General features: G+C 38.6%; 1 protein-coding gene across 6 annotated transcripts in view; it reads right to left on the bottom strand.

Moving 5' to 3' along the window:
* Window positions 1-15,319, bottom strand: part of CAMK4 (calcium/calmodulin dependent protein kinase IV) — a 254,678-nt gene that overhangs the window by 114,762 nt on the left and 124,597 nt on the right. For 5 of the 6 annotated variants that reach the window (XR_009007091.1, XR_009007092.1, XR_009007090.1 and 2 more), the window contains exon 3: window positions 1,269-1,331. The exons of the other annotated variant lie outside the window; for it this stretch is intronic. Coding sequence is in view for 1 of the 5 variants with exons in the window: in XM_007192092.2 (XP_007192154.2) it covers window positions 1,269-1,331 (63 nt within the window). In the remaining 4 variants the exon portion in view is untranslated. The remainder of the gene's footprint in view (window positions 1-1,268; window positions 1,332-15,319) is intronic. 6 annotated transcript variants of the gene reach the window in all.

Here is a 15,319-nt window from a genome sequence, read left to right as displayed (position 1 = left end):
TTAATTGCTTACCCAAAGCCCTTCTCCCCCTACTTTACTGCAAACAGAACCCTGATTTGTTTAGGGAAGCAAGGTACTTAGCCTTAAATTATGGATTATGTTTGGTCTAAGCCACTTATGATAACCCTACTCCCTAATTTTCCAGTCTCCATGCAGTTTAGGGTGATCTTGTGACCAGATCTTGTGGCCACAAACTGAAGAGAATTCTACCGCAGCTGGAAATTCTGGAAAAAGCTTTTACGCTTCTCATCAGACTCTGCTTGTTAAGCCCTTCCACTACTTTCTGTCTTGAATATAGACCTGAAGACTTCTGAACACTGTGGAGCAGCCATTTTAGGACCATGAGGGAAAAGCATGAAGGTGAAAGCCAGTGCACTGAAGATGGGCAAACCAATGGATGGAAGGTGTCTGGGTCCTGGATGGCATCACTGAGGAACTGAACGAGTGTTAACAACTGCCTGCCTTCTGATTTCTTACAACATAAGAAAAATATTTGTTTAGACCACCATATTCAAGTTTTCTGTTATTTACAGCTGAATGCATTGCTAACTAATATACAAGTTTTAAGCACTTTGCCTTGAGCCTAAGCATTGCAGGTCATCCTCGGGAACACCACAACTTTCTCAGAGAAATGAGTAAAATATTTTAAGTAAGTGACTCAATTTATAGAAACAAGTTATGGCCTGGAAAATGATTTTGTTCTTTTCACTTCATTGGCTCAAGAAAGCTTTTCCCCAGCCCTTCTTTCCCTCAGTGCCTTTGTCTGGACATAGCCTAGAGCAGAGCTTGGGAGGACTTTTTATTTTCCCCATTCAAGTACATTATTTATTTGAATCTTCACATTGTCTCTGACGCAAATACTCTCTCATAGGAGACTGAAATGACTATGGAAAGCAATGCATTTTCTTCACAGGCGTTTTCAGCAATGGCATATTAGTAAGATAGGCCCACAAAAGAAAAAAGCCTGTGTCTTATTAGAGTGAAAAAAACTCTCCAATTTTAGTTATCCTCTTATGCATGAAAACATCAATGGTATATATTGCTGAACTGCCCATTTTGAAACTCTTTCAAGGGGTATAATTCTTAAGATTTATTCAGTTAAAAAGAATTGAAAAACGGGATCAGATGAGGACAAGAACTAGGCCAACGTGGCTACTTACTGGAGGTGGAAGAATCCCTTTCTCATCATCAGAATGGACAGTAAAGAACAAAAATCTCACCCTGTAACATTGGAGATTATTTGAAAAAACAGGCTAAAAACCACTTACAATGTTTGGATGTGAGAGGCGAAGAAGAACTCCTATCTCAGTTCTTACGATTTTTTTGTCCACCTAAAAGGCAAAATGAGAGAAACTGAAAGATACTCCCACCTTAGAAATATCTTCATTTTAGCAGAGAGTCAGAAACAGCAATAACCACCTGGATGAATCAGGTCAATGGCAGAGGTTAATTTCTAAGTGTTGCCTTCCTCCCTTTTTTGTCCAGCTGCATGTCTTTCCTCTCTGTTTCAGACATAAAGAGAACTAGTTACAAATATGGGTCACAACTTGTCAGACCGCTTGTGTGGCCCCTTTGCTATCAAAAATTATCGCTATCACCACAAAGGCACAACTACATCTCAACCTATTCCTCCTCCTTCTCTTCCTTTCTTTTTTGGATCCTTGACCCAAACCCATTGGAGCTGTCAATCACTTTGCTTGCCTTTTTCCCACAGAAGTGAGCACATAACCCAGCCTAACCAATCAGAGTACTCTATTCTCTGGCCAAAGTGACTTGAGTCAGGGATATCCACCAGATCCAAGTCATTACGATCTGGGTCCTCCCCCCAAATTTTGCTCAAATAATCAAGAAAGAGGTATTCTCTTTTCCTCTGAAATTGTGAGAGCAAGAGTATAGAGTCTGCCACTACCAGGGACCATTTTTGATACCATATGGAGATCACTTCACTGAAAATGGAGCCAACCCAGAAAAAAACATTGCTAGAGATGAAGAATGAGTACTGCTGACCATGTAATCCACTGGATTCAGTTATGCATAAGCTAGTTTGCCCTTTGAGCTGTCTTATTATGTGAGCTACTGAATCTCCTTTTCTACTTAAGTTATCCGTAGTTGCTTGATGCTATCAGTGATGTAAGCTGAAGGAAAATAAAGGGGTCTAAGGAAATGATGACTCGATATGAAAGGTTGGAGTAGAGATTTGGATAAAGCAGTTCCTCAGATCTATGTGTTTTCTGGGAGGGAAGAGGATCTACAACATTCATCATATTCTCCAAATGTCTGAGCAGAGGAAAGCCTAAAAATCTGATCTATTTAAAAAAGAGAAAATGTGTTCCATGGAACTGGGGAGTCAAGGCTCTCTCTTGAATGTATACGTAATGAATGTATAGTACATAGTAAGGGTCTAATATAGTTTTTAATGCGCTCAGCCTCATGTTAAACAATGCTGGGCATATGAAAAAACAAACAAAATATCATCTTTTTCAGAGGAAGATTAAAATCTAATTTGGGGCATAAGACTCCTCTAGAAGATGCCATAAGAAGATAGAAGAACATAAGTTGTAAACAAGTTTTGTTTTAAAAATTCCATTGTTCAGTGGAAGATCATTTTTCTGTGAGTCAAAATACTGCTATCATTCAAACAGTGGGCTAACTCTAAAAGACTTTGAAATCATTAGCCATTACAAGTCATGCTATTGGACTTCCCTGGTGGCGCAGTGGTTAAGAATCCACCTGCCAATGCAGGGGACACGGGTTCCATCCCTGGTCCAGTAAGATCCCGCAAGTCGAGGAGCAACTAAGCCCAGGTGCCACAACTACTGAGCCCTCATGCCACAACTACCGAAGCCTGTGTGCCGAGAGCCTGTGCTCCGCAACAAGAGAAGCCACCGCAATGAGAAGCCCGCGCACCGCAACGAAGAGTAGCCCCTGCTCGCCACAACTAGAGAAAGCCCGCGCGCAGCAATGAAGACCCAACGCAGCCATAAATAAATAAATAAATAAATAAATAAATAAATAAATAAATTTATTAAAAAAACAAAAAAGTCACACTATTGTTAATATAAAATGAAGAAAGACTTGTTTAAGTGTGCACAGGTGATGCTAGTGTGATATGTGGGCTGCTGACGGCCACTCAGTGATATCAGACAGCCCAACACATGGGATACTGACAGCATGGTCTGTGGGTAATGTAGTATTAGAGGAAAACGCTATAAAAGTTCTTTTATCTAGTAAAAAAATCACATATTTCATGAAAATTTGCTATTGAGCAAGAGTCATTCTACTTCTATCAAAAGAGAGAGCTCTGAGAAAGAGGGGCATTGCTAAAACAGGAAGATGACACTGACAGATCTCTTCCAAAGAGTTCTTGGCTCACACTCCATTTCAGTTCTGTAGATGCTGTTGAGGAAAATTTGGATATAGATGATAATTTTTTAATTATTTTAAAATTTTTAAATTTTTTTCTAGCTTTGCTGAGGTATAATTGGTATACAAAAAACCACACGTAATTAATGTATACAATGTGGTGAGTTTGGACACGTGTATAGATTCATGTTACCATCACCACAATCAAGGTAATAAACATATCCATCACCTCCAAAAGTCTCCTGTGTCCCTTTGTTGTGTGTGTGTGTATGTGGGGTGTGTGTGTGGGGGGGGGTAAGCACACTTAATGTGAAATCTACCCTCAACAAATTTTTAAGTGAACAATACTTTATTATTAACTCTAGGCATCATGTTGTACAGTAGATCTCTGGAACTTACTCATTCTGTATAACTGTAACGTGATACCCATTGAACAACAAATCTCCATCTCCCCCTCCACCTATCCCTTAGGAAGTACAATCCTACTCTCTACTTGTATGAGTCTCACTATTTTAGATGCCTCATATAAGAGGAATCATTCCGTGAACACAGTTTTTTTTTTTTAACGTTTTTATTGGAGCATAATTGCTTTACAATGGTGTGTTAGTTTCTGCTTTATAACAAAGTGAATCAGCTATACATATACATATATCCCCATATCTCTTCCCTCTTGCATCTCTCTCCCTCCCACCTTCCCTATCCCACCCCTGTAGGTGGTCACAAAGCACAGAGCTGATCTCCCTGTGCTATGCGGCTGCTTCCCACTAGCTATCTATTTTATATTTGGTAGTGTATATATGTCCATGGCACTCTCTCACTTTGTCCCAGCTTACCCTTCCCCCTCCCCGTGTCCTCAAGTCCATTCTCTAGTAGGTTTGCGTCTTTATTCCTGTCTTGCCCCTAGGTTCTTCATGACCTTTTTTTTTTTTTTTTTTAGATTCCATATATATGTGTTAGCATATGGTATTTGTTTTTCTCTTTCTGACTTACTTCACTCTGTATGACAGACTCTAGGTCCATCCACCTCACTACAAATAACTCAATTTCGTTTCTTTTTATGGCTGAGTAATATTCCATTGTATATATGTGCCACATCTTCTTTATCCAGTCATCTGTCGATGGACACTTAGGGTTGCTTCCATATCCTGGCTATTGTAAATAGAGCTGCAATGAACATTGTGGTACATGACTCTTTTTGAATTATGGTTTTCTCAGGGTATATGCCCAGTAGTGGGATTGCTGGGTCATATGGTAGTTCTATTTTTAGTTTTTTAAGGAACCTCCATACTGTTCTCCATAGTGGCTGCACCAATTTACATTCCCACCAGCAGTGCAAGGGGGTTCCCTTTTCTCCACACCCTCTCCAGCATTTATTGTTTGTAGATTTTTTGATGATGGCCATTCTGACTGGTGTGAGGTGATATCTCAATGTAGTTTTGATTTGCATTTCTCTAATGATTAGTTAGGTGTTGAGCATTCTTTCATGTGTTTGTTGGCTATCTGTATATCTTCTTTGGAGAAATGTTTATTTAGGTCTTCTGCCCACTTTTGGATTGGGTTGTTTGTTTTTCTTAAATTGAGCTGCATGAGCTGCTTGTAAATTTTGGAGATTAATCCTTTGTCAGTTGCTTCATTTGCAAATATTTTCTCCCATTCTGAGGGTTGTCTTTTTGTCTTGTTTATGGTTCCCTTTGCTGTGCAAAAGCTTTTAAGTTTCATTAGGTCCCATTTGTTTATTTTTGTTTTTATTTCCATTTCTCTAGGAGGTGGGTCAAAAAGGATCTTGCTGTGATTTACGTCATAGAGTGTTCTGCCTTTGTTTTCCTCTAAGAGTTTGATAGTGTCTGGCCTTACATTTAGGTCTTTAATCCATTTTGAGTTTATTTTTGTGTATGCTGTTAGGGAGTGTTACATGTAGCTGTCCAGTTTTCCCAGCACCACTTACTGAAGAGGCTGTTTTTTCTCCATTGTATAGTCTTGTCTCCTTTATCAAAGATAAGGTGACCATATGTGCGTGGGTTTATCTCTGGGCTTTCTATCCTGTTCCATTGATCTATATTTCTGTTTTTGCGCTGGTACCATACTGTCTTGATTACTGTAGCTTTGTAGTATAGTCTGAAGTCAGGGAGCCTGATTCCTCCAGCTCCGTTTTTCTTTCTCAAGATTGCTTTGGCTATTCGGGGTCTTTTGTGTTTCCGTACAAATTAGTGAATACAGATTATTTTTTATCACAATCTTCTCTTCCACAGGACAATAAGGATTTACTCACTAATACAAAATAAATATATTTTTCATTACTGCATGATGCTTAAAAAGATTTTAAGAACATGGGTGTCTCTAAATTAAGATTTATTAATAGTCAAACCTATTTTTCTCACTACACATTTAGCGTTTATGTAATATAAGGTTTTCCCCCTTGTTTTTGTATGTTTTTGATCCATATAAAATAAGTGTCAGAGAGATCCTTTAATTTTTTCATATGACACAGTAAACAAAAACTTTTTAATACAAATAAGAATTTTAAGCAAATTTATTTTTTATCATGTTATGTCACACATTAAATATTGGGATGCCTTCAAAACTTAGTTCTTTGAAAGTTATCTAAACTCTGGAAATATTCAAAACATACTAGATTATTTGGACTAGCAATCTTCTAATGTAGTTATTTATTTTTAATTCAGAATTAATTTTTCTTTAAAGGTAATTTTGAAAAGGGTAATTATTTTCCCACTATACTCCAGATCAGTGGTTCTCAAAGTGTGATCAGAGGACCCTTCCGGGTCCCTAAGACTCATTCAGGGTATGTATGACGTTCTCCCTTTTCCAACTGCACATCTGGGTAAGGCTAGATTTTTTCCTATACTTGAAACAAAACAACATATTGAATGCAGAAGCAGATGAGAACCCAACTGTCTTCTATTAAGCCAGATAATAAAGAGATTTACAAAACAATGCCACTCTTCTAAGTATTTTTTTATTTTGGAAAATATAGTTACTTTTCACTAAAAATGTTATTTATGTTAAAATATACTGGGTTTATTACTGTTATAGTTTTAATTAATTAATAAATACTTAATAATTCTTTAATCTCTATTACAGTGGTCCCCAACCTCTTTGGCACCAGGGACTGGTTTCGTGGAAGAAAATTTTTCCACGGATGTGGGAGTGGGGAAGTGGAGATGGTTCAGGCGGTAATGTGAGTGACGGGGAGCGGCAGGTGAAACTTGGCTTGCTCACCTGCCGCTCACCTCCTGCTGTGTGGCCCCATTCCTAACAGGCCGCAGACAGGTACTGGTCCGCGGCCGTGGGGTTGGGGACCCCTGCTCTATTATATCGAGATTCTTTAATCTCTAATATAGTAAATGTGTATAGCTATTTGGGATTCTCAGTAAGTTGGAGAGCAAAAAGGGCTCCTAAAGCCCAAAAGTTTGGGAACCACTACTCCAGAAAACTTAACATTATACATTTGAAAACAGAAAATAGAAAAAAAAGAACAAAATTGTAGTAATAATTTAAATGAAAGAAAAATGTGAATGTGGTCTCCTTCCTGCTCGAATGCTGGAGCCCAGGTTGAATGCAGGTCATGACTTAAGTGGAGCCTGAGAAGAATCGAAGAAGAAGGAAGTTAGAGAAAAATGTGGTATTAAAAACTGTCAATCCACAGAGAGTAAACTGAGTGACAAAATCTGGACTAGAAGCCAAAGTAATGACAACCAAGGAAACCAGCAGGCGGTAAAGTTGAGAGGGAGACGTGGACAAAAAAGCAGGCAGATAAATGACTGAGAAGCCAAGGACAAGACAAGGCTGAGGTCAGAAAATCCTTCCCAGAGAGGTTAGCTGAGAATCATTTGTCATCTCTTGAAACAAAGCCTAGAGGTTCCTAGGCAGCCGGACTTTGGGGGTGGTTCCTCCAAAGGTGTCATGTCTTGGAGGTCACACCGATGTGCGTCTTGACAGCCATTTCATCTGATATCTTCTCAATATTTCTCTAGTTCCAGGAGCTATTGTTTCCTTCCTACTTCTGACTTCCCCTTCCAAACATGTGGGTAGGTCAGCATAGGGTGTGAGCACTGGCACTGCCATTCAGAATAAGTGTTGTTTTCCTAGAAAATAACTGTTAAGCAAGTTAACTGTTAAGCAACTGTTAAACGAGTAGAGACTACTGCTGTACTTCTTCTAGGATTCAGACAAGTAAAGCAGCATTTCCACATAAAATGCTCAGCTTCATCTCATTTTCTTTGCAGGGGGACTCCCTGGTGGTCTAGTGGTTAAGACTCCATGCTTCCACTGCAGGGGGCAGGGGTTCGATCCCTGGTTGGGGAAGCTCTGCATGCCTTGAGGTGCGGCGAAAAAAAAAAAAAAAAAAGAATTCATTTTCCTTCCAGAGATTGAGACCATAAGTCTTATTTTGTCTCTCTGCTATTTCTCTGGCTTCTTAGGCTCATTTTTGGTTTTAACAATGACCAGAGAACATGATGTGAAGTACAGAACTGTGCTCCTCAAATCCTTTGTGGAAAGAGGCAAAATGTAAATTATTAATGGGTAAATAAGCAGACAAATATCTTTAAATTTTCACAATTCTTTTCTGCATAGCTTCTGCTTAATTTAGCATCCTGTTTTCTGACATATCAACAAGTACATGCTGGCACTAACATGCTTGGTGAACAGACTTGACAACTGGAGCTTTGTTAAATTCAAGAATGACAGTTTTAGCCTACAAGGATTTGAAAGCTAGGAACTGCTATTTGAACATGCAAAAATCAAATGTGGGACACTGAGAAAAATACTGAGGTTTTCCTACCTGAGGCTAATATCTCCAACAACTACAGAATTTTAGGCAAGTCTGACTATTCCTTTATCTTCTTGACCTAACAGAAACCTGGGCATCTCATGACTACCTTACTTTCTTTAGGGTCTTCCCAAGTGGTGACTTGTCTTCATGCCAGTAGGAAAGGTACCACAGGGCCTGGAAGGAGGACAGGGTGTCCTTTTTGCTACTCATTGCTATGTCCAGACCATTTCTCCTCCCTTATGCCTTCAACAAAGAGGCCAGTTTAGCCAGAGGAAAGTGACAGAGGAGGAAAACAATAGATGATGACAGAGTCTCCTAATGACCAGAAGCCAGGATGAACATGGTAAGGACTTGATATTTTTGTACAGAGAGGTCAGACACATTTGGAAGATTTTGAGAGAGGAATGACATGACCTCAGTTAATTTTTAAAGGGATACTCTCACTCTTGGGAATTCCCTGGTGGTCCAATGGTTAGGACTCTGCGCTCTCACTGCTGAGGGCCCGGATTCAATCCCTGGTTGGGGAACTAAGATCCCACAGGCCAAGCAGTGCAACCAAAAAAAAAAAAAAAGAAGGATACTCTGACTCTTGTAGGGATGAGGATGTGAGGATGATTGGAAGAGTTAAATCAGAGAGACTCAATAAGAAGTTATGGCAGTTATCCAGGTGAGAGTTGATGGTGACTTAGACCCAGGTGCTAGTGATGAAGGAGGTGAGTGAGAAGTAGATGAACATTTTTTAAAGGAAGAACCAACAGTATTTGAAGATGGACTGGTTATGGGGTATAAGAGAAAGGGAAATGCAAAGGTTGACTGCTTGTTTTTCCATCTGAGAAATGGGTAAAATAATATTGCCATTTACTGAGATGGTGAATAAACAGGTTTAGAAAGATGCTAATAATATCGTGTCCCTGTCCATTGTACTGAACTCACCTACCATTCATCCCCTTTTACTACAGCTCACTGATCATCGAATTGATCTTTCAAGAAGCCAAGATCATTTCCACTTCTGAGCCTTTCCACTTTGTACTTGATAGTTTTTCATCTTGAATGTTCTTCTCCCAGATATTTCTGTGTGACTTTGGACTCAATGGAGAGGAGAAGGGTAGGCGCAGCTACACAGAGGAGGTGATGGTTCAGAGGTGGAGGCAGTGATGAGCAATAGACATGGTGGGGTGGGACCGACAGAAAAAGTAAACTGTAGAGAAACCAGTATTCTATTTTACATTTAACAAGACTAGTATAATGCCAATCTGGTTCTGACCAGTATGAGAAGACAGACTAATAAGCATTTCACTCAGATAAGCTTGGTTTTGAAAATTGTGAAACAGTATTCTTTGGTAGTTCTGTAACAGCCACTTCCTACTCTCTGCAGACTCTAAAACATTTGGGAGGCAAAAAGGAGAAAAGTAGAGCTTTCCAATGGAGGAGGATCCCAAGGATTGGAACTGAATTTAAGAAGACAAAAATGGCTCTCAGAAGCTCAACCCAGAAAGAAAAACACTTGTCTTTCAGAACCTGAAACCTCTGTAAATCAGGTAGGTTCAGAAGACAGCAGCTCTTCCAAAGGAGGTAACCTCTCCTCCTTCATTCTTAGAGTCTAAAATATAAGACTTCCTGCTTGAAGATGCTAGAAATTCTTTCACGGGGAACAGTCTTTTACTTTACAGTGAATGAAGGAGGCTTAAAATATTCCTGGGAGAGATAACAAGCTGAACAAAGTTTATACAAAAGATCTGGCTGATGCCAGACTTTCTCTAGAAACAGGTTTGGCTTAACAGAGGGAGAGGAAAAAGGGAAGAGAACATGATATATAAAGTAGAAAGGACATTATATTTTATACACCTCTCTCTGCTATTTCTTTCATCTCTGTATCTCTCCCTGGCATTAAGAATATACGGGGGTAACCCTCATTTAATACCTCTTATCTTTAAAAAGATCTCACCCCTCAGTCACTCACCCCTCTTCCTGCTTCCAAAGCGTAGCTCTGCTCCCCTTAGCAGAAAACCTCTCCAGAGCTGCCTCTGCATTTTCTCAACTTCCTCCTCCCTTTCCCCGTATATTTGTCAGTGAAATTCAATCTGGCATCATCCCAAGAACTCCTCCAAAACTGCTTTTATAGAAGAAGTCAGTGGTCTCCTTGGAGGAGACTAACTGCTTTTCTGATCTTATCTTACTCTGTCAGCAGCATTCGATATATTTGATCACTCCCTTCTTCACGTGAAATTGATTATACCATGTCACCATTTTGGTCTGACTTACTTTAAAGGCTGCAGAAGTATTTTAATACTTCCTAACTAGTCTCCCTGCTTTGATTCTTAGTCTTTGCAATCATTCCCTCTGCATACAGCAGCCAGGGTGATGTCTTTAAAATGTAAATCAGATCCTGTCACTCTCCAACTTAAATGTTGGCATCCCATGGTTCTAAGAGTAAATGGAAACTCTTTACCAAGGCCTTAAAACTCAGGATGGGTTGGCCTCACCCTTTTGAGCTAATGTCATTTTTCTCTCTCTATACAGGCCACTCAACTCCCAGACCAGGTTCCAAGGCCTTCACACTTGCCACACCCTCTTCCACTAGACCTTCTCACTTCACTCAGAAAACAAATGAGAGGCCTTCCCAGGTCACTGCATCAAAAGTAGCTACACACACATACACATATACGCATACCATAATCATCACTCTAATCCCTTTATAAAATTTACACAAATCTATGTTACCATTTAGTTACAAATTCATTATTTGTTTCTCCCACCAGAACATAAGCTCTATGATAGCAAGGGCTTGTCCATTTTTTACACATTAGTACCACCAGCGTTATTGACCAACACCTGGTATATAAATTTATTGAATAAATAAATGAGGGATGGTACTAGTGTTTGAATACAAAAGGTTGGGGGCTCAAAGGAAAAAATCCCTGGTTTAACAGCTCTGGTTAGATGAGATTAGATTTGGTTAGTCACTTCTCCTGCCATTCAAATCCGTATGAAATTTTTGTCATGTTATCAACACCAATGGAGTGGAGAATGCCTGTCTCACAGGCAGAGCTAAGTACCCAGATCTTCTAGAGCCTACACAGATAATAGCTTGTGATTTCTAAATTGTGAGCCACAAAGGGTCACTATACCACTTATTCAAGATTGCACTCTCCCATGGGTAAATGGGAAATGTTCCAAGAAATATAATTAACAAAATCTCTGGTGAAGTTACTGACTTTCTAAATCCACTGCAGCAGGTACTGATATTCCTCACAGGATATAGAGCTTTCACAGCTTCTTCTTCAACAAGCACACCTTGCTGTTAATTTGTGTGATACATGCTGTGTATCAAACATAACCACAGAAGAGATTAAATGAGAATGAAATGATGAAAATTAGAAAAGAGAAGAGTGAGAACTGGAGTATACTATGCATTCCCAAAGAAGGAGAAGTGAGATCCTTGGTAAGCAGAGAATTCTAGGGATGCAATTGTGAATTTTCTGCTTTGTCTTTGTGCCAGTCAAGGGACAGTTCAAAAGAAAAGCTTTGCTCGGTTCCTATTCACATATTCCCCAATGAGGTGACTTCAATACCCGCATGGTCAAATCCATGCAAAAAAGAAATTGATATCAGGTGCTTACAAAAAATGAACATAATGTTAGCCTCCCAAATTTTCTTTTATGTTCATGTTGCCAGGGTTGGAAGAAAATAAACACATATTATAAATTTTTATAAAGGTATCAGCCACTTTTTTAAAAAAATGTAAAATATGAAAAATAAGAGTGAGTACCATATCTACCATTGTAACATCATCATTATCATTTTGGTTTATTTCCTTTCAGTTTTTAAAACTGTGCATATTTCCTTATATATTTCAAATATAGAAATACAATTTTGTTTCTTACAGTGTTCACTGAAAATACCATAAGGTTTTATGAATACCCAATGTTCATAAGCAGAATGTAAAACAGAGCTTCCTAATGGCCCTGTGTCATTAATGGCTATCCTATGGTTAGACACTTACAATTGCCTACATTTTGTTACTAATATAAATCATTCTGTAATGAACATCCTTGGTTGTACTTTTTTTAAAAATGCAATTTGAATTCTGGCCCTACCATTTAGAGCCCTTTATAAAGTCTCTTATCCTATGTGAGGATTATTTCAATTTCTTCACGGATAAGATGTGGATAATACCATTATGTGACTCTTCATATAACCCTCTTTTCTACGGCAGCATTAAAATTGTCTTTTTGCTATAAAAAAAAAAAAAAAAAAAAAAAAAAAAAGATGTGGATAATAATTGCTACCCTACCGTGTTATTGTTGTAAGGATTAAATGAGAATATATACGAAATCTACTGGCCCGTGGTAGATGTTCAGTGCCTTTCCTGAAAGAATTTGTAAAAGTAAGGTAAACATTTCCTAGTCTTCTATTTCCAATTTTCTAAGTCTTCACATAAAAATTAATCCAACTAAAACAAAGTGTAGAAATATAAGTATTTATGAGGGTATTCCAGCCCTAGAAAGGAAAAATGCCTAAAAAACATGAAAATATAGCTTTATTTATCTTTTTTTCCCTAAAAGTGTGGAAGACAACTTCATTAAAATCTTAAACTATGTCCAATATAATCTTCTTGCTGAATGGTAATCAAAGAGGGGGATTGGTGTCTATTTGCATTCAAATTTAAACACCTTCCTTCACCTTTTTTTGAAGACTGGGATGAGAGCTGTACTACTGTGGTTAAGCTCCATGGAAGTTTTAAGGCCATTTCTCATGTTTATTAATTACTGTTGACCATCAGGGTCACACCTGGGTTACTACAGACCTGAGTATCAGCCAGGTCCTATAGACATTCAAGTTCTAATAGAACTGAAACAAATTCATCATTTCTTTTTCGTTCTTTTTAGTCGTTTTCACACGGTCAAGGCAGTACTTTTCAAAATACTTTAAAAATTACCAAGAAGGCATGAAAACAGCAAAATTTAGTTCTCATTTTATATTGCTTTCAGCTGGACAGCAATGACTCGGTTGCAGAATTCCCAAACCATTTGAAGTGAGCGGCATATATTTTCAAAGGCCCTGAGATCTCCCTTTGATCCTAAATCTAAGTGATCATCTATGAAATACTAAACTGAGAATTTACATATTCAAGAAGTTTATGACTTTGTAACCTGTCAAATAACAAAAACAAAAAGTACTCCTGGAAATATTAGCATTTAAGTCTCATCAGTTACATCTTGGGGTTGAATCCCTTACTGAGGATAGCTTTGAATAGGGGAACACCTAGACACTCTTAGAAGCGTTAGCTCCTTGATGTTCTAAGACAATTAAGACTTTCAGATACCCTGGTTAATATTGTTCAAAAATGCTAAAAACTTCCTTAAAAAAAGGAAAAGAACAGGCTGTAGACACAAAAGGCTTTTAAATGACCCTAAAAGTGATATAATAATGCTCTGGGGCTGGAATAGGAAAGAGATACAAGAAATCTTAATGATCTAAGGTTTGAAAAAAAATTTCCTTGTTGCTTTTGTTCCACGGCAGTGTCAACAACAAATTGGCACTTGTCAACTACCTCTACAAGGATTAAATCATGTGCTGCTGCAGCTGCTGATTTTCAACACCCCCTGAAAGGAGTTCAGGGTGGAGAGCAGAAATGAGAAACTCTGTGCTCTGGGAAAACTGGCAGAACAGGTCTTCAGATAGTTAGATATTTTCAGGATTCGATTTTATGAGCCCAATTCTTGTATCTCCTCATATCTAGAAAAGTACTAAAATCCTTCATGGTGACCCCTGCTCCTGGTGACTAGCAGAAACTTTCTGCAAAAAATATGTGCTTGATTGTATATACTCCCCCTTCACCAAAATCACATATATACTGATCTTCCCCCCTACCTCTTTGGAGCAGTTTCTCAGAACTATCTGAAATGCTGTCTCCTGGGCTATAGTCCTCATTTTGCCCCCAAATAAAACTTGACTCACAACTCTCATGTGCATGTTTTTTAAGTCCACAGCAGTAGCTCTTTCTCTTTGTATAAGTCTGGATTTGCCTTCCTTGGTGAGGAAGCATCTTAACATCTTAACCCAGAGCTTCATTTTTTCTGAAGAGTTCAGATGTTTCCAGAAATCAATAACTAAAGCATGTCAGCTCAGTCCTTCTCAAAGTCTTTTTCTTTACAGTGATATGCATCTCCTCAATGCACTCCCATCAGCGTGTCCTTAAATCTCTTCTGGATTAAACGGCTCAGAGCATAAAAGTTCCATGTATGACTAACTGGGTAGATATGCATACATTCCTTGCTAATGCCCTACCATTGCTTCCTCTCTTGATAGTTTACAGGACTGTCAGGGCTCAGAGAGGACAGTGGAAAGGGGCCTATGATTCATTCAGTGGGCTAGTCTGGTCCTGTCTCTGAATGTCTGATCATTATTCAACCCCATGATGTGTTCCCCAGCTGTCTATAGCTGCTAATGCCCTTGCCTAACCCCATCTCTAATGTAGTCAGCATCTGGCGATGGCTGTGGTGCATGGCTGCTTTATCCTCACTGTAGAGACCATGCTCCCATGTGTTACGTAGCTGCCCTTGAACCCAGAAGCCAATGTGGTAAGAACAGAGTGAGGGAGAAACAGCTCTGAGAGAGAGCTGAATTTACACTGAATACTTACTCTAAAGAAATTCTTTTAAACTAAAAGAGACTCTTAAACTGTAAAAAACTAAGATATCTTTGACTGAAAAATTTAAGTACTTTCCCCCCCAGATATCCAGTTGGTACCAGATTCAGGAAGAATTTTAATCATCATAGAACGCAAAGAATACTTAAATTTCTTTTTTTTTTTTTTGCAGATATAAATATGGTAGGTAAATCGTGACACTCGTCCACATTCCCCTTCATAAAATACGTCAAAATTTAAAAGATGACGATAGCAATCTTGGATCCACTTTGATTTATCAATAAAAGAAATCATTCACAGCCTACAGTACTTCAGTATGTATGTCACACCTTGAAACTGATCATGACACCCAAATATGTCCTGATGCTATGATGGAAAAACAGTTCTAAACTATTCTGATCTCAAAATTTCAAACAAAAATCCTCCCAGTGACAGTGTGGTATTCTGTGGGGAAAAAAGCATTGTAGATATAACTACCCATTTGATACATTTTTCAGACTTCTGGGGTAGAG

This window comes from Balaenoptera acutorostrata, chromosome 2 (assembly GCF_949987535.1).
Source record: "Balaenoptera acutorostrata chromosome 2, mBalAcu1.1, whole genome shotgun sequence".
Classification (NCBI taxonomy): domain Eukaryota; kingdom Metazoa; phylum Chordata; class Mammalia; order Artiodactyla; family Balaenopteridae; genus Balaenoptera; species Balaenoptera acutorostrata.
Note: the sequence above shows the minus strand (reverse complement) of the source record. Positions and strands in the feature narration are given on the sequence as shown.